This window comes from Dermacentor variabilis, chromosome 2, assembly GCF_050947875.1.
Source record: "Dermacentor variabilis isolate Ectoservices chromosome 2, ASM5094787v1, whole genome shotgun sequence".
In the NCBI taxonomy this organism is placed as follows: Eukaryota; Metazoa; Arthropoda; class Arachnida; order Ixodida; family Ixodidae; genus Dermacentor; species Dermacentor variabilis.
Genome location: NC_134569.1, coordinates 270,794,529 through 270,820,435, shown reverse-complemented (window position 1 = coordinate 270,820,435; position 25,907 = coordinate 270,794,529). Strand labels below are relative to the sequence as shown.

At 48.9% G+C, this 25,907-nt stretch overlaps 1 protein-coding gene across 11 annotated transcripts in view; it reads left to right on the top strand.

Annotated features, from left to right (window-relative positions):
* LOC142573299 (tRNA-queuosine alpha-mannosyltransferase) overlaps positions 1 to 25,907 on the top strand; it is a 308,316-nt gene that overhangs the window by 233,627 nt on the left and 48,782 nt on the right. For 9 of the 11 annotated variants that reach the window (XM_075682953.1, XM_075682951.1, XM_075682950.1 and 6 more), the window contains one exon: positions 13,086 to 13,177. The exons of the other annotated variants lie outside the window; for them this stretch is intronic. In XM_075682953.1, the coding sequence (XP_075539068.1) occupies positions 13,086 to 13,177 (92 nt within the window). The remainder of the gene's footprint in view (positions 1 to 13,085; positions 13,178 to 25,907) is intronic. 11 annotated transcript variants of the gene reach the window in all.

Below are 25,907 nucleotides of genomic sequence, written 5' to 3'. Positions count from 1 at the left end.
AGGAACATACTTTTTTGACAAGTGCTAAGCTTAAAACACCCTTTTCTCATTTCATTTCATTTTATTACCTTAAAGACCCCATTTGGGGTATTATATGAGGGGTGGTTAACATGTGGACATAAGGAAAGGCAGATGTTAGATTGCAATACAAGTTTGAACAATTTCTAGAAATTGTGAATGACATGTGATGGCAGCAACATTGAAAGGTAGGTCATTCTAGTCTTTCGCAGCTTGAGGAAAAAAGAGAAGATTGAAAAATGACCGTTCGAGGACGACAAACTTGGAGTTGATGGCTGGTGCGCTGTAACATGCGTGAAGATGATGGCGTGATGTAAGGTGGGCGGGTTAGCGAGCTGTAAGAAAATTTGGAATAAAGAGAGAGCGTGGCGATACGACAATGAAAAGCAAGAGATGTCAAGCTAGATTCTGCCTTTAAGTGTGAAATGCTGATCTTACATGAATGTGAAGAATCGATGAATCTGGTCGCACGATTCTGAACTGACTCGAGTGCATTGATGATATATGTTTGATGAGGGTTCCAGATGGCGGCTGCATATTCCAGTTGTGGTCTGACGAATTATTTGCATGCGAGTAGTTTGACGTGCTGTGGAGCATGACGAAGATGACGCCTCATGAACCCAAGGGTCTTGTTCGCTGACGAAATTACATTAGTCACATGCGCATTCCAGGAAAGGTCGTGGGAAAGGGTTACGCCGAAGTACTTATAGGCTAGAACTGTTTCTACTGGGGCGTTTGCAATTGTGTGAGTAGAAAGATAACGACTACAACGGCAGGAAATCAAAATAAATTTGCACTTGTTAGGGTTCAAGGCCATTTGCCAACGGTTGCACCAGTCCTGCACGCTATTAAGGTCATTCTGGAGAGATGCTTGGTCAGAGATGCTGGTCACAGTACGATAAATCACGCAGTCGTCAGCGAACATACAAATAGGACAAGATACATGCAGCGGAAGATCGTTAATGTATGTTAGGAAAAGAAGCGGTCCTAAGACTGGGCCTTGAGGGATACCTGAAGTGACAGGGAAGGGTTCAGAGGAAAAGTTATTCACAAGGTGACAAGGACGAACTGGGAACGATTAGTGAGGAATTCTTTTATCCATTGTACTACGTAAGGGTCCAAGTTCAATCTGGATAATTTTATTAGCAAGCGGTTATGAGGCACTGTGTCAAAAGCTTTAGAGTAGTCTAGAAAGATGGCATCGGTTTGAATGTTATCAAGATTAACGTGAAGATCATTAAGGAAGATAGCTAGTTATGTTTCGCATGAAAGCCCTTTACGAAAACCATGTTAAAAGGATGAAAGAAGTTTACCGAGTCTTAAAAGTTCATGATATGCCAGTATATGACATGTTCCATGATTTTGCAAGGAACGCTAGTTAATGAAATGGGTAGGTAGTTTATGGGGGAGTTTTTGTTACCTGCTTTGACTACTGGAACGACCTTTCCCACTTTCCAATCATCCGGTAAGGCACCTGTAGACAATGATTGCGAGAACAACACAGTGAAACATGCCGCAGATATATGCTTAGTATTCATTAGGATCTTCGGGTTAATTTTGTCCACACCAGAAGAAGTACATAATTAGTTGATAATGATAATGATTGATAGTATACCATCTATCGAAAATACAATGGGTGAAATATGCGATGTTATGCTGTTAGGTAGTGGAAAGTCTGGAGTGGTAGTTTCTTTTGTACACACGGAAAGAAATGCTGTGTTGAATATATCAGCACACTCGGCGTCTGTGACGGTGTCGCCTGCTGCATTCGTCACGCTGATAGTACGAGCTTCTTGGGGATTTAAAATGCACCAGAATTGCGCAAGAAATGCGCCGAGGGTTTCAAGTAAGTAGCTGGGTTAGGTCGTCATTATAAAAAGATTTTTTAGCAGTGCGAACGGCACTGAGGTAGACGTTCTCTGCCATGTAGTATTTTGACCATGCATTCGGTGCTTCTAAGACGCGTGGCTAGCTGGAAGCGACGTTTCTTTTGGTTTTCAAGCTTTTTGGAGCTCTGGTGAACCATGGCTTATTTTGATTGGTGTGCATAGTTATTCTTGGTATATGTTTGTTTACGAGTTAATTAATTTGTTTGTAAATAGTGTCCAGTTTTCTTAAGGCGGGTGCATATGGAATAATGTCTCAAAGGTTGAAAAGAAGTAATCTAACTCTTAGTTAATAGCTTCGTAGTTCCCTTTATCATATAGGCATATAGTTTTGTTGGATTTTTGTTGTCGCATGGGTTGAAAGGAGAAGGTGGCATGAATTACTTTGTGTTCGCTTACCTCACGGAGGTAAGTTATGAATGATAGGCTGTCAGGATGGCTGCTTAGTATAAGGTCGAGTATATTAGATGTGTCTTTGTAACGTGCGTAAGCTCTAGCACAAGTTGAGTTAGACTGAAATTAAGACACATATTAACAAATTCTTTAGCAGCATAATTCCCTATGATTAAAGCACTATTGTTAGTCCAGATGATTTGCGGAAAATTAAAGTCACCAAAAAGCAGGATCTTTGCATTAGGGTGTTTTTCACTAAGTTCGCTCAAGATGTTATTAAGTTTATGCGAAAAATCAGGAGTGTTATGTGGTTTCTAACAAACGCCCAAGAGAACAGTCTGCGGTGAAGCGCGGCAGATTAGCTGTTATTTCCAAGTCAGTCTCAATGGTTACAAGAGAGCATGATAAATGATAATGCGTGGCGATTAGCACACTACCACCTCATGAGATTTCGCATTCTTTTCGGCATAGGCGGAAATTCTGCAAGTCAGCAAGAACCTTGATATTGGTAATATCGTCAGTCAGCCAGGTTTCAGTTATTATCAGCAAATTACTGTTAGACGACAACATGATGTTAGACAAAATATCGCGTTTAGGAAGGAAGCTGCGTGCGTTGGCAAAGATTACGGAAGAGCAAAGGTTAGCTCATGTCGATACCGTAGGGCAAGGGGCTTTCCTGCATCAAGTTGGCTGCTATAGCAATTCTTTCACACTCTGTGTTTGTTCTTCAAAAACATAGCACTTATTGCCTATGAACAGAGTTTTAAAGCGCAGGGATTAAGGTACCAATTGGCTTTTCGCGAATGCATCAAGGTGTCTGCAGGCAAATCCTCGCCAACGCTGAAGTTTGTTTCTTTAAATTTGTGGCCGTTAGAAAGAACAAGATCTTTTGTTTTATGAAAGGTGAACTTCACTATTATGGAGCGGTTACGATTAGCTGCAGGATTGCCCAAGCGGTGCGTGCGCTCGATTTCTTTCGGGTCAAGCGTGATGCTCATATGTTTGTGACAGTGGTCGATGATTACATCCTCCAATTGCGCGAACGACTCTGACCCTGAAGACTCATCAGTACCATAAAAAATAAGATTGTTGTGCCGAGAATGATTCTCGGTATCATCAAGATGCGCTTCCAGCCTCTGTATTGTGTGTGCTGCACGGGCAGCACCACTCTTCATGCTTTCTCTATCAGAACGCAAGGGGACTAGGTTTTGGTGGTGGGTCTCCAGGTTAGTCATGTGAACGCTCAGATCAGATACTGCTTTGTCAGTTGTAACTGAGACTTGAGGCATTGAATCTCGGTGATCAGTCGGAATGGACCTGTGGATAGGCTCTTAAGTTCTTTTAGTACGGCTTGACTATCAGGTCCAGGGTTAGTTTCGATGTCACCCGCCAACAACAATAAAGAGCGAATAACATCACAACTCTGGAAAGGCAGTAATGTGGGCCCGGCAGCTGCAGGAGAAAGTAATTACTTGAACGCTTTGTAAAAAGACTGCATGATTTACTAACCTGCATGAAGAGCATCAGCGGATAAGCGTGCTGTTTTGAAGCACAGCAGCCAGGCCCACAAAATGCCTCCGTCCGCGCCTGCTCTTTTATAGCTGATGGGCGAATTGATATCGGTGGCGATGGGTATTCAGGTTGCAAGTTGAGTGATGCTGCTGGGTACAGTGATGCTACCAGGCACAAGAACGGTGTCAACGGTCTGGATGGATGGATGGAAAACTTTATTTTTGTCCTGCAAGTAGTGATAATCAACCACTCTAAAACCACTACCAAAGCCTAGCCCCCTTGCGTTCTGATATAGAAAATGTGAAGAGTGATGCTGCCCGTGCAGCACACACAATACAGAGGCTGGAAGCGCATCTTGATTATGCCGAGAACGGTCTGGAAGCGATGCTGGCATCCATGGGGTGGTAGAAGACAGTTCTATCGTAGTCGATGTGCCAAGCAGGATGTGGTTGGGGGACATCTGGAGAAACCGTAGCCAGGGAAGGGAGCAGAAGGTGGACGATCGTGTGAAGTGACACCTGCATGACGAACATTAGCAGATTAGCTTGCTGTGTTGAAGCACAGCAGCCGGGCCCACGTAGTCTGCATACAAGGATGTAGCTCTTCCAGGGCACTGCAGCAAGAATTTTCAAAACCTTGCTTTGCCGCACCAACCAGTGTTGCTATTACAATGACAAAAGTTGTTCCACACCGTATAATATAGCATAATAAAAAGAATTTAGTGTATCATTATTATTCAAGTTAGCCTTTTCGTGAAATATGTGGCATTAAAAAGCAACAAATCTTTTGTAAGGATCAACGGCCTCTACTGCACTTGAAGCTGCGCTGATGCGAAGCAATGCTCAGCCACCCTTGTACTCACCATCGGTATAAGCAGCAGTATTGTTCTGCACCACTAGTTGGCACCACTGTAGTCATGAGGCCTTTTTTTGTTCTAGTGGGAGCATCTCTATTAATGTCTATTCAGCCAATAGTCATTGTGATGCTTTTCAGTAAACATGAATAGTGCGATAAATTTCAGGAAGGATAAGGCAGGTGAAGAGCCCTACTGCATATTCGTGAGAGCGTTGTTTACCAGCGGGCATGTTTATTTGCCACATTTAAAAAGTATTGCGGGGCCCCTTTAAAAATTGGATTTCTAATGGGTAGTGACTACAGGGATGGGGCCCGGTACTTTAACATCTGCACTACAGTGACGGGGCCTGGCGCTTTAACATCAGCACTACAGTGACGAGGCCCGTCACCTTAACAACAACAGTGTAGCGACGGGGCCGTCACTATAACGATGTCGGTATTGGGGGCGAGGACTTACGGAGTCGCCATCTGTCGGAAGCGCCTCACTTGCGTAGTCTGAGTGATAACGCGGCACGCTCCACATAGGTTTGGCTATCGGCACCAAATAAACATACTACATGGGAGCTCTCCTGGACATTTTTACAAGTACTCTCGAAATGACAGAAGCATCCTACCTTTAAAATAATAATCTTGGACAAACAGAAGGCACAGAATGGTTTACAGACGCTATCTATTTACCTACTACGTACGGTAAGCGACTCTGCGCGGTTGCCACGATCGATTCCCCTGAACCGGTTTCTTGCGTTAAAGGTAGCAATCGCTGAGAGAAAACTATGTGAAATATGTTCTTATAGTTGGATGTCTGTGTAATCAAATGAGGCATCACAGAATGAAGGTTCAATGTAGCAATCGCACGGGTTCGCGGTGACCGACTGCGCGTCTGCATGCATGTCTGCGCACAATGTTTCGCTTTCACTGCGAGAGCGTTTTTGCACCGTGCCGTGAGGTTTATGCCACAGTATATGAGCATTTGACCATACGCAAGCAACCATTGTTGCGTGTACACTATCAGAGCTGTTCAAAAATAATTTCGTTATAGCTAGGGACTTCGACGTCTATGCAGCGACTTGTGCTGTGCCGTCGCGATGATTCAGTGTTTTCTTTTTCTTTTCTTCTAAAGTCGTCGAAGCTTCAATATCATTATTTCTCAAGTAGCATCACATTGGATGCTTATCGGTCTTTTAAACGAGCAATTACCCGTCGCTTCTTTTTCTTAATCCAGTACTGTAATCATTGTCTGGTGCTACACAAGCATCGACATATGCCATGCCTTTATTTTAATGCGCTTTGTACCATTTCCTTTCCATTCCAGTAAACGTTCTTTCTTTCTTTCTTTATTATCATTATCATAAGTGTTACAGGGCATACGCAAAAGACTGTTGGACCCAATAGCCACAGGCTAGTTGATGGGTCTGGATGCGAAATATAATACACATTCGGTACAAGCATAGGGGGATCAATGCAGAGGATGAATGCAACACATTACATTAGCAGATTAAAAACAAAAAAAAATTTTTTACAGCTTCCACAAAAATTATCACCAGTTACATAAATTATCAAACCGCAAAGAAAAGAATGCCAAGCAAGAATATAGCCACCAAATCAGTGGTTTATAGCTAATAAATATGATTGTAGTGCTTTGCCGAAATTATGGCCTTTTTTTGGAGGGTATGTTGTTCCATGTCTCCAAAGGCTATCAGGGGACACAAGATTGGTGAAAAAGAAATTGAAGTTGCCCCTGAGAAGGTTTCTTCAGCAGTTCTGGATGACAGAGTTGAGATAGGTGAAATCCGGAACTATTTCACCGATGATGGGTGGGCCGCGCTCACTGCAACAATTACTCAGAAGTGTAATCATAGTTTTTGGACATGTAGTGCATGTCGGCAAAGGGTTCATGATAACGCCATTGGGTGTGACGCGTGCCTGAAGTGGCTGCACTTTAAATGTGTGTGTCACATCTACGCCAAAAAGTAAGATGTGGTTTTGTCGGAATTGTGTGAAATTTTCGAAATTATGCACAGTTTTCTCAATATGGGTGTATTCAGATTACGCTAATCAAAGTCCCATGACCATCTTTTTGTTTTCTATAGAATTTTATATGTGATGGGCGAATATGTTGACACAAAGGAATAATTCTTAGCTCTGCATGAAACGCGCTAGTTGTCTTGTGAAAACATTTTATATGACAAAATATGGAGCATGCTATTTTTTTCAATTTCGCAATGTTCCAAGTCCTGGGCCCTCCTGCAAGCACAACTTTTTTTGTCATGCTTGAGTATTTTCTCATGTAAGCCTAACAACTTGTATTGTTTCAAACACTAAGCCATATTTCTTTTGTTGTCTTCTTATTCTGGGAAAAATTCCTAAACGTTTCTCCACGAGCTACGATGAAGCCACTTCAGTAAAACACGTTGTGGGGCTAGTTGGTGCATAGCTTTCAATAGATTAGGCGCCAAAAGTGACAGCACACAAGAAGAAATACAGACAGAACAAGGCGCTATTTCTGTCTGTATTTCTTCTTGTGTGCTGTCACTTTTGGCGCCCAATCTATTGAAAGAAGCCACTTTTCTTCCCAACCTACACGCAAGATGTTCCGAGATTTGATCACTGGTCGCTGAGAAAATATTCATGCGCAACAAAAATGTATCGTGTATGCAGGAGGGCCCCAAACATGGAACTTAGCGAAATCGCAAAAACGCTATTCTCCACCTTTTGTCATATACGATCATGGTCATGGGACCTCGATTACCGTTCATATATCAACATGTCCATATATATGTTCGTATTTTTGTCATCTGTCAATGTAGTTAAAGTGCCGGGCCCCGTCACTGTAGTGTAGATTTTTAAGTACTGGGACCGTCACTGTAGTCACTACCTTTCTAATGTGTAAGGGTAATATACACTTGAATTAGGAAGGAACAGCACCAGCTAAGACGATCACGAGAGGGAGAACGACACAGGACTGTTCCGGCGTCCAAGAATGAACACGCAGCGTGAAAGCAACCAGAAGAAGAACGTTTATTCGGGATTGCTTCCCAACATATATAGTGTACCGGCGGCTGCATGATAACAGTCACTTGTTACAGATAGCATGCTGGCCAAGGCACCTGCATAAAGCGCATGCGCGTCTGATATAATACATCTCCCTCAGTGCAATATTTAAAAGTCTGCGAGCACAATACGGGACACTTGGTGGAAATTCTGATCGTAGTGAAGACGTCTGGGCTGTCGCTTTGGTCGGATGGACCGCCTTGGCACATATTGGTTGGGCGGGGTTGTAGGCTGCGATACTCCAGCGTTTTCCTGGGCTTGCGTGGGCTGTGTTATAGACTGTTGTGCTCCTGCGTTTTCCTGGGAAATGTCTTCACTCTCAGAGTCATCATCCGTTAAGTCACGCCGGAATGGCTCACGTGTGGCTAGAAGATGTTGTCGGATGCGTCGAAGCACCTTGTTGTCCTCTGTAAGGACGCGATAAGACCGTGGTGCCACCAGGGCCATGACTCGAGCTTTGCTGTCCCATGCATCCCCTCGTACTCGTACAACTGCATCTTTCTTGAGTGCTGGCAGGTTTCTCCCTTTAGATGGCCTTTGGCTGCGTGGTTGGCGCCGAGACATCAGTTGACTGGAGCATGTCGCGAAGTCTGGTAACCGAGTGCGTAACTTCCTGCCTTGAAGGAAGGAACCAGGGGACCGGCCTTCGGCTAGTGGAGTTGAGCGATAGACGAGTAGACCCAACCAGAAGTCCTTGTTGAGCTCGCCAGTCTTCTTCATTATTCTTTTCACAATTTGGACTCCTTTCTCGGCGAGGCCATTGGATCGTGGGAATCTCGGACTCGACGTCACATGCTTGAATTCCTATCTGGATGCGAACAAAGCAAATTGATGAGATGAAAACTGTGGCCGACTTCCAATGGAATTCCATACCTTGCAAAAATTGAGCTAAGTGTAGCAATGACAGTGCATGTCGTTCTGTCGATTAGCTTTTCGACTTCAGGAAAGTTTGAAAACGCGTCAAACACGCACAGGTAGGAGTTTCCACAATATATAAAAATGTCAACACCTACCCTGTACCAGGCATGGTCTGGGATCGGCCTAAGCACCACTGGTTCGGTTTGTTGTTTGTACGCGTATTTTTGACAAACAGAACAGGTCTTGACCATGTTTTCAATGTCCGTATTCAGTCGCAGCCAAAAAACCAAGTGACGGGCTCTCGCTTTGCACTTATTTATGCCTAAGAGACCTTCATGAATGCGACCGAGTATTTCAGCTCTCATAGCCTTCGGGATAACGACTTTGATCCCCTTCATAACAATGCCCTTGTCTTCTGATAACTCAGGACCCAATTGTTTCATCCACCCTTCAATTTCTTCTCCATTCCTTAGCTGCCGCAACGCTGTCTGCAAGTCTGGGTCAGCGGCCGTCGCTTCTGCCAGTCGATCAAACATCTTCTTGCTTACCAGCTCCGACGTCACGCTCACTGCATGGACATCAACGTCATCAGTGAAGTCATCTTTGTCGTTTGGAACGGCCGACGATGATCTTGATAACATATCGGCCAGGAACAGTTGTTTGCCTGGGACAAAGTGAAGAACATAATCGTACCTTAGCAAGTGCAGAAAGAACCGTTGCAGTCGTGGTGGCATGTCGCCAATGGCTTTCAAAGCAATTGCTAACAGTGGTCTGTGGTTGGTCTCAATTACAAACTTGCGGCCGTAAACGAAATGAAGAAATTTCTCACAACCGAAAGTAATGGACATCGTTTCTTTCTCTATTTGCGCGTATCTTTGTTCAGCCTCAGTCATTGTGCGAGATGCATAGGCGACCGGCCGCCAACTACCACCATAATTCTGAAGAAGGGCAGCACCAATCCCATTTTTGGAAGCACCTGCAACGACCTTCGTCTCCCTAGCAGGATCGAAAATGGCTAGCAAAGGTGGACTGCTCAATGTGTCGCAGACAGCTTGCCATTCTTTGGAGTGGTTTTCGGACCATTAAAAAACGGTGTCTTTTTTTAATGAGGCTTCGTAGGAGCGTCGTCCTTTCCGCCAGATGCGGTATGTATTTTTCGAAATAGTTCACGACCCCGAGCATTCTGTGAACGCCGGCTTTGTCCTTTGGCTGAGGCATTTCACATAATGGTGCGATCATTGAGGGGTTAGGTCTTATTCCGTCTTTGTTTATGACATCACCCAAGAAGTCAATTTCGGTCAGACCGAATTTGCATTTCCCCCCGTTGAGCGTTAGGCCGGCCTTTTCAGCTAGTTGCAAGACTGTGTGGAGGCGAGTATCGTGCTCTTCCCTTGTGCTCCCCCATATCAGTATGTCATCGATATAGATTCGCACCCCTGAAGCCTGGTCGAATATTTCATTCATAGTTCTCTGGAAAACTTCAGGCGCCGAAGCAATGCCGAAGGGAAGTCTCAAGAAACGGTAGCGTCCAAAAGGCGTTCCGATTGTGCACACCTTTGACGTAGCCTCATCTAAGGGGATTTGATAAAAGCCCGAGTACGCGTCGATGCGAGAGAAAAAAGCGGCACTGGCAAGCTCAGCCTCAATGTCTTCTCGTCGCGGCATTTGATAATGCTCTCGCTTTAGGCACTCGTTAATTCGCCTCGGGTCAGTGCATATGCGCAGTTTCCCATCCTTTTTGCGTGCTGCAACAAACGGGCTCACCCAGTCCGTCGGTTCGCTGACTTTGGCCATGATTCCAGCACGTTCCATCCGATCCAGCTCTTCTCGCAGTGGTTCGAGCAACGCCAAGGGCACCCGTCGCACCGGCTGGACTACCGGTGTTGCATCCTCCCGCAGAACCATGTGGTACTGGCGTGCTAGACAGCCAATGCCTTGAAACAGCTCGGGACATTCCTTGACCAGTTGGTCAGTGCTGTTCGTGTGCACAGCGTCGACAGAACGATACACTAGTCCTAACGCTTCGCTTGCAGACAGCCCAAGTATGGCCTGGCTGCTCTTCTTTAAAATGAAGAAGTCGAAATGCCCACTTCGGTCGTTCACAGCCACTTGTAGCGTAGCGACCCCGATATGCTTTATAACGTCGCCGGTGTACGAGCGGAAGACGGAGGGGCTTGCTCTTAAAGCAGACCTCACTTTAAGTCTTTCAAAAACGTAGTAAGCCAACAAATTCGCTTGCGAGCCTGTGTCTACTTTCAGAGACACTAGTTGGGAAGCCACTCTCGTTTGGACGACCCAATCGGCTTTGTTGCCTGTGCTGACGTCGAGGATTTCGAATTCTTCCTGCTCGTCACGTACTTCGCTCACTTGAGAACCTTTTCTGCAACAGGCTGAGTAGTGGCCAACGCCACGGCACCGAAAGCATGTTTTGCCGAATGCTGGGCATCTGCCACGTTCATGGACGCGGTTACACTTAGAACACTTGAACTGCCTGCGTGCTTTGATCTGAGCCACTTCCTGTTCTCGTTGAGCCTCGTCATGCTCCGAACCTTCTACAGGTTGTTCACAAGCTGAACATTTGCCTTGCTGGCGCGTTTTTATTTGTGCTACTTGCTTCTCCACTTGAGCCCATACATTGTTTTGCTCGGCGCATACCTCTTCAGCTTTGCAAATTTCCTCCGCCTTCAGTAACGTAAGGTCCTTAACTTTCAGCATCTTTTCACACAACTTCGCATTCTTTGTTCCAAAGACAATCTGGTCCCTGACCATGGAGTCACTTAGGCTTCCAAAATTGCAACTTCGTGCAAGTCTCTTCAAGTCCCGTGAAAAATGTTCGAAAGGTTCGCCCTCAACTTGCGTTCTTGAGCGGAAGACATACCGTTCGTACACTTCGTTCTGCTGCTGCTGGCAGTACTCCTCAAACTTCTTAGCAACTCTTTCATAATCTTCCTTGTTTTCGTTCTCCGAAAACAAAAAATTGTTAAATACCTCTAGGGCGTCCTCTCCGGCCACGGTGAGTAGCAGTGCGGTCTTAGCTCCCTGCGTCCGTGGTTCTTTCGGCGGCTCCGTAGCCTGTAGGAACAGCTCGAACCGCTGCTTGAAGAGGCTCCAGTTCTTCGCGGTGCTACCGGACAGCACCAGCGGCTGCGGTGGCTTCACTAAATCCATCGTGCCCTTGCACAGCGACGCCTCTTCTACCAGCGTGTTACTGCATACGTGAGGGCCATCCCACTTCTGACACCATGTTCCGGCGTCCAACAATGAACACGCAGCGTGAAAGCAACCAGAAGAAGAACGTTTATTCGGGATTGCTTCCCAACATATATAGTGTACCGGCGGCTGCATGATAACAGCCACGTGTTACAGACAACATGCTGGCCAAGGCACCTGCATAAAGCGCATGCGCGTCTGATACAATACAGGACAAGCGCCGTTCTCCCTCTCATGACCGTCTTAGTTGACGCTGTTCCTTCCTCATTCAAGTATGCACTATCTAGCCCAAATGAATGTGTTCCTGAACTAATATACACTTGCCAAGGATAAGGTGCAGATCCTTTGTTCTGACACTTTGTTGTATCTCAAAGCTCTACTTATCTCAGAAATGTTTCTAAATTATTATTTCATAAGAACATGGGTTTCGTGTTGTAATACTATGTTTATTTATTTATTTTCAATACTGCCAGTCTCATCAGGGACTGGCAGTTACAACAGTTGCATTTGTTGGATATTAGAAAATGTAGCTGGGTGCTTGATATTACAGGTCACGAAACATTGAAGTCAGTCACAGTTGCTTTGCTGCTGCACTGTGGGTTGCACATCATACATGTGGCAGCAAGAGCCTGTGATTTGGTGCATCCACTGTGGCGAATGGTGTTGACTTCATTAGTGTATGCCAGCCACTGCAATGCAGGCTGCATAGTCCTGGCATCTTAATGCGGGTATGCAACCCCAAACCTTTGTATTGTTTTTAATCAATAGCAAGCATTGCTCGAAGCTCTGGCAAATCAACGCTCAGAATATGGTTTCTTGATGCACTTGTACCCACATTGCAACTTTTGCCCTGCATACTGTAATGCTGTTGTTTGCTTCAAATGCAGTTTGGAAATATTATGGCCATAACATGATGGACAGCTTGTAGTAGCAGTCTACCTTGAGTTATGTTTGCTTAGGATTAGTCTGTTGAAGCAGAACCAACAGTCAACAAAAAGGTCCTCTTGTGGTCTTACATAATCAGAGAAGTATCAAGGCAAGAGCTGTGCAAGACTTACAACCTGCAGTAAAATGTGTCTAAAAAAGCTCAAGCTGCAAAAAAAAAAAAAAATTGTAATCTTGTAGTATTGGGTCAGAGTATAGTACTTAAAGCAGGGTCTCTCAGCTTGCTTTATCTAGAGGCTGCATCACGCCAGAGATAACATGGTTGTTCCATAGGGTTAGCTGTTTTTAGTGTGTAGTGCATCGATACCTGCACCTACAAATAATTCTCACTGGAACAATCCCTGTTGTCACTTGCAGCATGCTGTCGCTACAACACTTGGCGGCAGCTGGTCAAGCGGCTACGCAGCTTCTGCCTACGACCCGAGGCTGCCCGAAAGATGGCCCCCAAGGTATTGCATGCACTTGCAAGTTAGGTCAGGGAGGGCTGCCTTCAGTCATTATCAGAATAACAGCATGGTTCAGAAGTTAGAACACCACATTTGATAACCTGTTGACAACTTTAAAAGAACCACTGCTTTGGTCTCGTACCAGGTGCGGTCTATAGTAATAAGCAAGGGTTTGACAGAACACCATCTCGTCAGGTCAAACCATCATTAGTATAACAGGTCACTGACCAATGTAAACAACAGACAAAGCTTGAAATTTTGGAATCTGTGCATATTCCTTGTTTACTATAAGCCAATCATTACAATGTTCATTTATATATGTTTGAGCCCTCGTGCCAGGGTTCAACAGTACACACAGTGTCCAAATTGCCTTGTGAACTGTTGAGCATGTTGTCTGTCATTTGCATAACCAGCGATTCCAGACACAGTCTTGCTGTTAAGCTCCTTTCTCTGATGATATTTTCGTCGTCCCAGTCGATCCAGTTTATCACATGATGACTGGGATACATAGCGTAAAAAATGACACAGGGACAAGCAGAACACAGGACGAGCGCTCGTCCTGTGTTCTGCTTGTCCCTGTGTCATTTTTCGCGCTATGTATCCCAGTCTGTATGTATCCCACCAACACGCCCAAACTTTTTCCCTGCTAAAGTGTATCACGTGATGTATGTTTTAAATGTGCTACGCGATGGCATTTGAAGCCATGTGGTTTTGATGTCATTTTTATGTTGTTGTAGTTGCCTTTGGAAGTTTCCCATTTCTCCAATCTAGGTTGATTCACAATCTGCACAGGGAATCTTGTAAACCACTTCGGGATACTTTTTAGCAATGAAAGTTCCTTTCAGGTTGCTAGTTCTTTCCTCAGCTTGCTTGTCAGCACATGCACAATCTACACGCCATCTTTCTTGCACCTTCAACTGGATGCAAGGCAATCTGGACAATGTGTCCTCTTGAACCATGAGACAAATGCTCAAGCATTATGTGATAAGTCACAGTTTCAAGAGAATACAGCACACATGATCTGACTTGTTAGCATGAAACCTGCCCAACTTTATGCGTTCTTGTCAGTCCGTTGGCTGGCATGTCTCAGGACTGCACAGTTATTGCGAGTAGCAATAAGGATGACTAACGAGGTGGGCCAACGGAGTACATAAAATGCCACCCTGCCTGTCAACAAGAAGCTGGACACGTTTGGCCTGCGTACATGTGAGTGGGTGGAATACCATGAGTACTTCAAACCGTACTTTACCGTGAACAACATTCCAAGTGATAAGCAGACAGCTGTGTTTATGACATGCTGCGGTCCTCAGTCTTACTCTCTGCTTCGTAGCCTTCTGGCGTCAGCCAAGCTCACCCAAACAGGACTGACTGAAATCTTCACTGTACTAGGCAAGCACTGTGCCCCTCACTTGTTAGAAGTGGAAGCGAGTTTCGAGTTTTTCTCGAGGCACCAAAAAGATGGGGAGACTGTAGTGACTAAACTGCGTCGCTGAAGAACTTGGCCAAAGACTGCAATTTCGCAACATTTCGAGAGTGTATGTTGCGTGATCAGATTGTTAGTGGCATCAATGTCCCCATGCAAACTCATCTGTTGAAGACGAGATTCAAACTTCAAAACACAGAAGGACACCTTCATAGCTATGGAGGCTGCACATAAATATCCCTTCTCAATAAACTGTCAACAAGCTTAGGCTCCAGGCAGAGCAAGCGAACACTGTGGCATTCAGGCAAAATGACAGTGGCTGCTGTTCTTGTTGTTGGGGGGAGGCCATCTTGCATGTCAGTACAGGCACCAAAGCACCATTTGTCATAACTGTGGCCGGATAGGGCACATGTCTAGAGTTTTGTTCAGTCTGGAGGAAGAAACGCCCAGAGCAGATACAGTCGTGTACACAGCCGACCTGCCGGTCACATGAGGAGCACGAAGTTTACTACTTTTGGAGGCTTTGAACGCCCAACTCACAGCCAATGCACATTAAAGTGGTAGTCAATGGCATGCTGCTCAATATGGAGTTGGATAACGGTGTCAGTGTTTCAACCATTAACCAGGGCAAGTTCACTGAGCTTTTTCCGTCGAGTGTGTGGCTGAAAAGTTTTTCCGGTGACACGAAACTTGTCATGGGAAAGCTGGTAGCAGGTGTACAACACTGAGCATCAGCCACCGCTGTTTGTCATGAAGCGAGCGTATTCTGCACTGGTTGGAAGGAGCTAAATGAAGGCTTTCAAGCTGGCCAGAGGCAGTCAACGTCATGAAGTCTGCTAAAATGAGGTTGGTCACTATGACGAAGTTTTCTCAGAGCAATTGGGTGCGTTCCACGGTGTTTCCAATTATTTAAAACTTCTTTGGTGTTAGCTAAATTGAGCTTACGCCACATGCAGACATTGTGGCAGTGCAGCTAGATGGCACAGTGGGTGCAATGTGAGAGACAAGCCTGGCTGCATGCACGTTTCGGCATTGGCAATATGGTGTGTCACTACATTGCTTCAGTGCTAATCACATTAACGTTGATATTCATCATGAGTTGGGTTTTGTCAGAACTTTTTAATGTGAAATGTGTATGGAATGTTGCAGTCGACGACACCTGATTATAATTCTCAATTGGTGCAGGTGCGATGAAAGCTTAGCTTTGAAGTGTGGAACGCCTTAGGTGCACAAACAGTTTCCAAAATGGGGTCCAAAAAAGTGGCACCAATGGCAGCAAGCGCCAACAGGCCTCTCCAATGAAGAACTTTCATATCCGGTGCGGTCTAGAGAGTTAGATGTTCACCATGTGTCTGGGTGATGTTGTCGTTCAGATTCCTTCCCACATATGTTACTTAGCGCATGTGTCATGGTCTAAAAGCTCTGTACATTTTTTCTCAGTTTCCCCTTGTATAAGCCTACTGTTGTCCAGTAACATTTAGTTGGAAGAAAGTCCTCATTCATTTCTCAATTTCTCATCCCTTGTTTTGCATAGTGAGCCATCAGGACTATGTGAAAGGTTTGGGATAAGTAGTAAGGAAAGAATTCAGAACATCTGAAAATCATTTTGACGTGTAGGGGAAAAGGTCAGTTGTGTTAGTTTGAAGCAGGAATCAATGAAATTGTCCTCAGTGCTGGATTTTCCTTTGGTTAGTACCAAGTGATACCACGATTTCTCGTTAAAATTGCATATGGTATTAGAGGTTTGTATAACAGGACAATTGAGTTTGTGAGATTTGGAAATGAGCGCGACATGAATGTTAGCATGGCTAACACTAAAAATACCGTATTTACTTGTATCTAGGCCGACCCCGATTTTAAGCCAACCCCCTAAAGTCCGAAGCCAACAAAAAAAAATATATTACCTCAAATGTAGGCCGAACAAAAAAAGCGAGGACAGCGTTCACAAAATGCTAACAGCAGTTATTGAATCTGAACGTGCAGAGCTTATTCAACGTCGTCGTCGCTGCTAGACTCGTCGCTGTGTTCTTTGTCCCTGTCATCTTCAAACAATGCACTAGCTTAGGTACCGTCAAGCGCATTAGATATGCTGCACTTTTTAAAGGCGCGCACAATCAAAGTACCTGGGATGTTGTTACACGCTACAGCTACCCAGCCCACCAGCTGCAATAGCGATGCACATTTTATGTGGCTTACTGTTAGTATGTGGTCTTCGTCAGTCAACCAGTCCGTGTAATATTTCCGTAAACGATCCTTGAAATGTTTTGTTGATGCAGACATCAAGTGGCTGCAACTGGCCCATCATGCCGCCCAGTATGACAGCGAGGTCCGTGTTCGCTTGGGCAAATGCAGCCTTCACGTTGTCGGTCAAGTGCCCACAGTAAGATTCGATGACAATTAGGCAGTTCTTTGTCAAAAGGGCGCTTGGACACCGTCACCACACAATCTTAACCCACTCTTCCACCGTCGCACCCGTCATCCACCCATTCTCATTTGCCTGCACAATGACATTTCGTGGGAAAGTTTCTCGAGCAGGCAGTGTCTTCCTTTCAAATATCATATAAGGAGGGAGTTTATGTCCATCAGCTGTGCAGCACAGCATCACAGTCGCGCGCTGCTTCTCGTAGCCTGCAGAGCGCACCTTCACCTCCTTGGCACCCTTTTCATTCACGGTGTACGCCACTGGCATATCAAAATACACAGCCGTCTGGTCAGCGTTGCCGATTTGCCCAAGGTTGTAGCCTGCCGCTTCTCTCTTTCGCAGCACGTAGCGCTGAAAAGCTATCAGCTTTTCTTCGAAATCGCTTGGCAGCTTCTGGGTGATTGAAGTGCAATGTCGGAGGCTGAAGCTGAAGTGCTTCATGAATTTCTGAAGCCAGCCCCGGCTGACTTTGAAATCCTTTGGCGTTAGGCCTCTAGCTCCCTAGCTCGCTAAAGTTCCCTAGCTTTCGCTTGGAGCACTTCTGTTGTCACTGGAAGCTTGGCAGCTGCTCTCTGCGTCCGAACAAAGTCGACCAAAACTGTCTCCACTTCATGGTGACGGCCTTTCTTTGGTCCGCTAAATGCCATCCTCGTTGCGGCACACGCAAAAAGCTACTGTCGTGGTCCCCTCCAATGATGGACGTTTTTCTCGTCAACGCCAAAGTCCCGCCCGGCTTAAAGGTTTGACAATGCCTCTGCGGCTATCGCAACTTTTCGCTTGAAAGCGGCACTGTAGTGGCATCTCATGCTTGTTGCCATCGCAATAACACCACGCTGCACACTGATAGAGAGAAGTGGTTCTTGAAGAGGTAAGGAAAGGTTAACGCTGTTTTCTGCAGCCCTTGCGGGAGCACGGCTCAGCGTCAACGGGGGTGGGGGTGGGTAGTGGGAGCAAAGGAGATAGGAGAGTAGAGGGTTAAAGTGTCGCCATGGCAGCGGCTGAGCAGTCCGGCAGGAAGGGCCCAGTGGGTCCGGTAGGAGTGGTGGTCTGGTGAAAGGCCAGGGGGCGGAGATCCAGCAGGAGCCAGATGATTGGGGTAGTTTGAGTAGCCTAGAGTGGTTTGGATAGCCGTGAGGCTATCCGTCTTTGCAGAAAATCCTAGAGTCTCGCAGAGAGCCCCGACGAGTCGAGGTACTCGACGACACTCAGGAGGGCTGGTAGGTCGCTACGACCAGGGAAGAGGATGTCTTCCTGTCGTGTAGAAGGAAGTCCCAGGCGTCGGAACTCCTGCAGGAGACGGTCACGCTGCTGCAGGTAGGCAGGGCAGGCCAGAAGGAGGTGCTCCAGGGTCTCGGGCTCCCCACAGGAGGCACAGGCTGGAGAGGCGATGAGGCCGTGCCGGTGGCGGCGAGCACCGTCCAACAGCAGCCAATCCTCAGTCGCAGAAGGTAGGAGGTAGCGAAGGAAGGAGGGAGCGACCACTTCCGCAGCGCGTGCGAGGCCGCGCTGCGGCAGTGGTCGCGGAGGGCGGCCCAAGGACATATGCTTGTCCGGATGGTAGGCCAGCAGATGGCGCCGAAGCCTGTGGCTTGTGAAATCATTGGCTGTTACTGCCAGGCTGGGCGGGACCACGCAGTGGTGGGCACGCTTTGCCAGTGCATCTGCTTCCTCGTTGCCCGGTATCCCTACGTAGGCTGGAAGCCAGTACAGGGATACTGAGCAGCCCGCCTCCTGGAGCGCCATCAGCCTTGTCGAGAGCAGGGCAACCCCGAGGCTGGCCCTTTGTGGCCTCTGCAGGCTGAGAAGTGCCGCCTTGGAGTCGCAGTAGATGGTCACTGGGGTCACGGGCAGCTCCTCTGCGAGTAAGTCCACAGCCAGGTGAAGGCCTGCTACTTCTGCCGCTGTTGACGTCGCATGGTTGGGGAGGCGGCACTGCTTGTTCTTCCGCAAAGCGGGCACCACGCAGGCCGCAGTCGACGAGCCTGTGTCCGGCATCACCGAGCCGTCAACGTAGATGTGCAGGTTTCCTCCGTGGTCCTCATGCAGGAGGGAAGCAGCCGTCTGTTGAAGGGCACAAGTTGGGGAGCGCCGTTTGAAAACGCCGGCCAGCTCTGTGGAGATGGGTATAGGTGGTCTCTGGGGAGGAGGCAGTTGTGCGTTGTTCGCTGGAGGCCTCCCAATCACCTCTTCGTACAGCCCACAGAGTCTGCCCATCTGTGAGTGGGACCGCGAGCGCAGTCGGGAGAGCAGGGCACTGCCGTCTGGTCATGGTGGAGGCGGTCAACATGGCGTAGCCCCTGCTGTAGGAGGAGGAGTGACAGGGGCCATGCTCCCGCCTCGGACAAGGTTGCAGCGACTTGGGAGCTGCGGGGAGCGCCCAGGCAGAGCCTAATCGCGGCCCGATGCTGCAGCTCCAGCTTCTTGAGACGGGCTGGTGGTAGTGCCACGAGTGGGAGGGCATACCGCAGGCGTGAGGTGGCTGCTGCATCGTACAGCCGTAGTGCCCACCAGTGGTACAGCCCTGTCCTCGGGCAAGAAGCTGGGAGACTGCCTTGCGGACCCGGAGGACCTGGACATGCAGGGTCTTGACAGCAGGCAGCCAGGACAGTCGGTGATCAATGCGCAGCCCCAGGTACGTCACTGCAGTGCTCCAGGGTAACTGGACGCCTTCCAGGTGCAGCCGGGGTGCTGTGCGGCGGGCGGCTGCCCTTGGGTGGAGCAGCATGGCCTCCGTTTTCCTTGCCGAGATGGCAAGGCCAATGCTGCTCAGGTAAGCAGCAGCGGTGTCGAGAGCTCTTTGCAGGGCTGAGCGCGCTGCGGTGGTTGTGTGGTGGGCTTTGCACCCACAGGGCGATGTCGTCCGCGTAGGTGGAGGCACTCACCGGATAGTCGGGGTCGATCGGCAGGGCAGCAGGAAGCCGGGCCAGGGCCAGGTTGAACAGGAAAGGGCTCACCACTGACCCTTGTGGGACGCCCGCTGCCACCGGCCGAGGGGAGCTCTTCGATCGGCCCATTCGTACCCTGAGGGTGCGTTGACACGAGATGAACCGCCGCAGATTCCCGTTGATGCCAAGTAGGTCCAGGGCCTGCTGAACGACTGGGTGGGGCAGGCCGTCGAAGGCCCCCTTGATGTCGATAGGCACCAGGAGCACGGCGTCACCGCAGGCCTTGGCCTCTTCCAGCGTGGAGACCACATCCGCGATGGAGTCCGCGGTGCATCGGCGCCGCCGGAACCCTGTCTGCTCGTCGGCCAGGAAGCCACGGGCACGGGCCACCCAGTCCAGTCGGACCAAAGAAATGGCCTCCATCACCTTACAGGAGGCGGAAGTGAGGGAGACCGGCCGGTAGGATCTCACGTTTCCAGCCGGCTTTCCGGCCTTCAGGATGGGGGCCACGATGGCTGTGCGCCATTGCTCCGGCACCTGCCCTGACCTCCAGATGTCGTTGTAGCAGTCGAGCAGGCACTGCTGCTCGCTAGCGGCCAGGTTGCGGAGCATTTCCGTCGTCACTCCGTCGGCTCCTGGTGCACTGCGGCGCTTCCCCCTCTTCAGGGCACTTGGAGCTCGTGCAGCGTCAGTGGGTCCTGGCAGATAGCAGTAATCTGGCTCGACGTCCACCCTGGGTGATGGTTGTGCAAGCAGCTAGGCAGGCTGAAGGAAGGCTGTCCTACCGGCAGGATGGCTGCAGTGCGTGGTACAGCCGGCGCGAACTGGTCGGCGAGGAGCTCCGCAAGGGCCTCTTTGCTGATGCCCAGCGTGATGGCAGCGGCGAGGACAGGTTGTAGGAGTGTTCTCCTGCCGGTGAGAAATTTGAGCAGTCTCCAAGCCAGGGGTCCCCTGGACCTGTCCTCGATGGCAGAGCAGAGGCTCCTCCAGCTCTGGCTTCTCCTGCGCCGGGCCTGGCGTCTGCAGCGGACATCCGCGCGTCTGTACTCGGTCCAATGCTCTGCCTTGCCCGTCCGGATTGCTCTGCGCTCCATACGGCGCCTGGAGGCGCGAAGGTTGAGCAGGTGGAGGTCCGGAGCGGGGGTATCTGGTTGGGCAGAGCACTGAACGGTGGCAGCCTGAGCACAATTCGCGATGGCGCTGAGGAAGTCACGGCCATCGTCCAAATTGCTGCAGTGCTTCCGGAACAGGGACCAGTCTGACGTGGTAAGTTCTTGACCTAGGCCTTCTCCCAGACACGGGGCTGATCACGATAGGGAAGTGGTCAGACCCCCATGTGTCCGGAGTTGTGGCCCAGGAGTAGGAGCACTGCTCGGTGGTGAGGGAGAGGTCGATGGCCGTGCTCCCAGAGGTAGGCTCCCCAGTGTTCAAGATCAGCAGGCCAGCTCGGCTGATGGCGTCTGTGAGGTCCTTGCCTCGGCGGGTGCAGCTGCAGCTACCCCAATCCGTGTGGTGTGCGTTGAAGTCACCGCACAGGACTGCATGGCCACCGAGGCGAACAGCCAGCTGGACGAGGCTGGAAGGATCCCACGGCTTTCCTGGACGAATGTAGATGCTCGCCACAGCGGTGTCCTGGCTGCCAAGGCGTACGGTGACGGCACGACTCCAGGCAGCCACCCGCGATGTCAGTAACAGGTAGAACAGCATGCGCCAGGGTGCTGCGGACGTAGATTGCCGTGCGTGGCTTCACTGTCTTGTGGGCTCCATCTAGGCAGGGTGCTGCAGTGCAACTACGTGTGGCACAGGTGGTGGCGCCCGAGTAGCCAGTGTAGCCGGGGAGCCGTAGGTTCTCGGCCACGGCGTATACCTCCTGCAGTGCGAGGACGTCGAAGTCGCACTGCAAGAGGTACTCACACAGCTCGCCGTGCCGTCGCTGCAGCGAGTTTACATTCCACTGGAGCACCCTCGGGCGGCGGCGGCGGGACCTCGATGAGATGCTAGCCATGCTGGTGTTGGGTGAATGGCACGCCTCCCGCCTGGAGGCAGAAGGCTCGGAGTGGGCTATCAGCAGGCAGCATCTCTCCGATGGCCTTCAGCGTGAGCTGCAGGCTAGCGATCAGCTGGTCGCGGGGATCTGGACAGGCCTGCGGTGGTGGTGTGGCTGGTGCCTCCGTGGTTGTGGTGGTGGCTACAGGTGGTCCGGCTCGGAGGGTCCGTGGGGCTGCTTTGGGTGGCTGGCCAGGAGGGAGCATCGCCGACTGGTAAATTCGTGTGCGGCCGGTTAGGGCCTGTGCATACGAGACTTGCGTGGAGGTCTTCGCCTGCTGTGCCTCCTCCCGCACAGAGGCCTGGACGGCACGACGAGAGAGGGGAGTAGGGGCGGTCGCCATGATGGCTGCCACCCTACGTTCTTCCTGCCACCTGGGACAGGCAGGAGTATTAGCAGGGTGATTGCCACCACAATTATTGCAGTGGGCGGCATTTGGGCAGCTTTCTCCTCGCTCGTGCGACCTCCCACAGTGCAGGCAGCTGGTAGGTCTGTCGCAGGTTGCAGCCACGTGCCCATAGCGGCCACATTGCTGGCACTGCAGTGGACGCGGTCTTCCAGGCCTCACCCGGAACTGGAGCTTGTATATGGACACATGCTCGGGAGGGACCGGGCTGCTAAAGCGGAGCATCGCCTTGTTGCCGGAGCAGGTCGCAGACAGGATAGGGACACTGGACTCGATCGCACCAGCCATCTCTGCGTCGGTATAGTCTCGTCGTCAATGCCGTGTATAAAGCCTGTGCTGTTTCCACGGACAGCTGGTGGACGAGCAGCAACGGGAATGCCTCGGAGCTCGGTGGTGGCGAGCGGGTGGCTCAGGGGAGCAGGGGACGCGACCTCCAGGCAGGCCTGCGAGGTCGCGTCCGCGGCCACGATGTTTCTTCTTGTGTTAACCCGGACCGCGGACACCCCTGGTAGCGCAGAGAGCACAGCGGCAATAGCAAGGCGGGATCCTCGCTCGAAGGCCCCTCCCGGGCCAGAAGGGCGGAACAGGGCCGTCCCAACCACCGCTGGGTCAACCGGTATGGTGGCGGCTTGTAGAGCCCTGGCGCGACTATAGTGCCTAGAATATACTTGCTAGTGTGCCGAGGGCGCGCGCTCGCGTGGCCGCCGAGGCAATGCCTTCCCGCAGCCACCGCGGGGTGGCGCTGCCACTCACTAAGGTGTGACAGAGTAAGACAACTGTCGAGGTTCACAAAGGATTAAGGCAAGGTTGTCCTCTATCACCGCTGCTGTTCATGCTTTATATGATAAGCATGGAAAGAAGGTTACAACGAAGCAATCTAGGGTATAATCTGTCATACAGATTAGGCGAAAAGGTTGTTGAGCAACGACTACTGGGTTTAATGTATGCGGACGATATTGTACTGTTAGCAGATAGCCAGGAAGATTTGCAAACTCTAGTTAATTACTGTGGGGACGAAGGAGACAGTTTAGGTTTCAGTTTTAGTGCAGCTAAGTCCGGTGGGATGTTTTTCAACGATACAACTGATCAGGAGCTTACAATACAAGGCCACGAAATACCCCGAGTGGCCGAATACAAGTATCTCGGGGTATGGATAAACAAAGGGCAGATGTACACGGAAAAGCACGAACAGTCTCTAATAGCAAAAGGGCGAAGAGATGCCGGGATAATGAAACATAAGGCATTGTGGGGTTACAACAGGTATGAGGTACTGAGAGGCATTTGGAAGGGAGTAATGGTGCCGGGGCTTACTTTCGGGAATGCGGTCCTGTGTTTAAGGGCAGAGGTTCAGTCGAGACTAGAAGTAAATCAGAGAACTGTGGGAAGGTTAGCACTAGGTGCCCACGAGAAAACCACAAACGAAGCAGTACAGGGAGATATGGGCTGGGCATCATTCGAAGCACGGGAAGCTCAGAGTAAAATCCTGTACGAAAAACGTCTGAGGAAATTGGATGATAACAGGTGGGCAGCTAAGGTGTTTAAATACCTATACAGAAAGAGCGTTGACTCACAATGGCGGAAAAGAACTAGGAAGCTAACCAGTAAGTATGCCAGACACGAGGACGAAAAAGGACAGAGCATTAAACGACAGGTTAAAAATGCGGAAGGTAAAAATTGGATAAATTCAATGGAAAAGAAGCATAGTGTAGAACTATATCGATACTGGAAACAGCAGATCAGGAAGGAAGCGTTTTATGATAACTCAAGAGGCAGTGCCCTACTCTTTGAAGCTAGATTAGGATGTCTTAGAACGCGGAGCTATGAAAAGAAATTTAACGAAGAAGAAGACACATGTACTGTGTGTGGTAAATATGTAGAAACGATGGAACACCTCATACTAGAATGTGATGGTATCAATCTCGATGTCGATGCGGCCACAGTCACCCTTCCTGAGACCCTAGGGTTCAGAGATGATAGTCATGTAAATAAATATGCGGTGAAAATTAGCAAAAGGCGATTGGAGGATTGGTGGCTCAAAAGCAGAGAGGTGACATAAGGTTAAAAGGGTAGGAAGACGTATTTAAAGAAAATCGAGAAATTCAATAACACACAACACAGATAAAAATAAAAGGCAAAATAAAAATCTGAGCATGGTGGCAACTGCCGTCGCCCCGTTTCAAAGGGGACGCTCCTACCTTCCATCCATCCATCCATCCATCCATCCACCACGCCTCGTTCGCTGCCGAGGCAGCGTAGGTGCGGCAACTCTGACATTGGTGCGCTGCGCTTTTCACTGCGAGAGCCTGTCTCTGAAGGCTTTGAGAGCAGTTTTTGCTTAAAAACTCTACTGGCTGGAGACAATCTTACCACCCTGGTATTATCCGGAAAAAATTCTGGACTGAAACAGCGCTCGGCGAAACGTTTGACACGTACAACCAGGTCCAGTTTGCTAAATTTCTATTCGTTTATTCTTTGTGGTGAACCGCGAGAGGACTTAAGCAGAAGTCATATTGACCGGCTAATGTTCAGCGAGGTGCCCAACTTGAAATAAGCAACGAAATTTGATGCGTTGGCCGCATTACGTTGTTGTGATAGAACGATCGAGTATGGTCCGGACTCATTGTTGCTACATGGAAACTTAATTCTGATCGAGATTTTATTCGACTAGGGGCCAGTCGATTGCGATCAGGCATCGCGATCGCGGGTGAAGGATATCGTATACACCTTCATGCTGAGTGAGCGCTCAGCCAGCTCTGTGCAGGTGGAAAGACCGAGTAGTGGCCCCCATTGTCAATGGCGAGCAGAACATCTAACCCGGAATGGCGTCGCATATAGGTAAAAGACAAAAGCAGGGCACTATCGCTCTTTCCTACCACGGCTTCCGTCTTCAAAGATCGCATGTGACGATCAACACAAGCAGTTGGAAAAGGACACACTATTGGTGTATTTTATTTGCAAGTCACAGCTAGCTTGCTTAATACATAAATACTTACGCAGGTGTGTATGAGCTTGCGCTTCCCTTTGTAACGGAACAAAAGAAAATGGTGATCGTATAATTGATTCTTATTTACAAATATGGAATACAGTAAAAACAGATAAAAAATACACAGCAACAAAAACAAGCGAAATTTTGACATTATTTAGCTAAAAGTCTTCGTCAAATGAGACATTACACTGGAATCATTGTTGATTAAGTGAAAATAAATCATTTGCGGCTGGTTGATAAAGATTTACCTGGTCTACAATTTTATTATCAAACAAAACGAAAGGGCATGGAACGAAGCACACGCAAACCCCGCTCAGAACTGGACACAAGTGGCGCCACGGGGCCGCTCTGACAGACGAGATCTAAACGAGTCGCTCGTCAACGCGAATTCAGAAACATGCACCCGCACACACAAACGGCTCATGGCCATGAAATTACACCATACTCACAATATATGGAAAAACTGCACTGCTTTCATGCTTCAAGAAATTTCATCAATCAGCAGGCCGCCGCGACAGCTAAAGGCATCCATGTGCTTTGTCTTCTCCTTTAAAACGCTGAAGA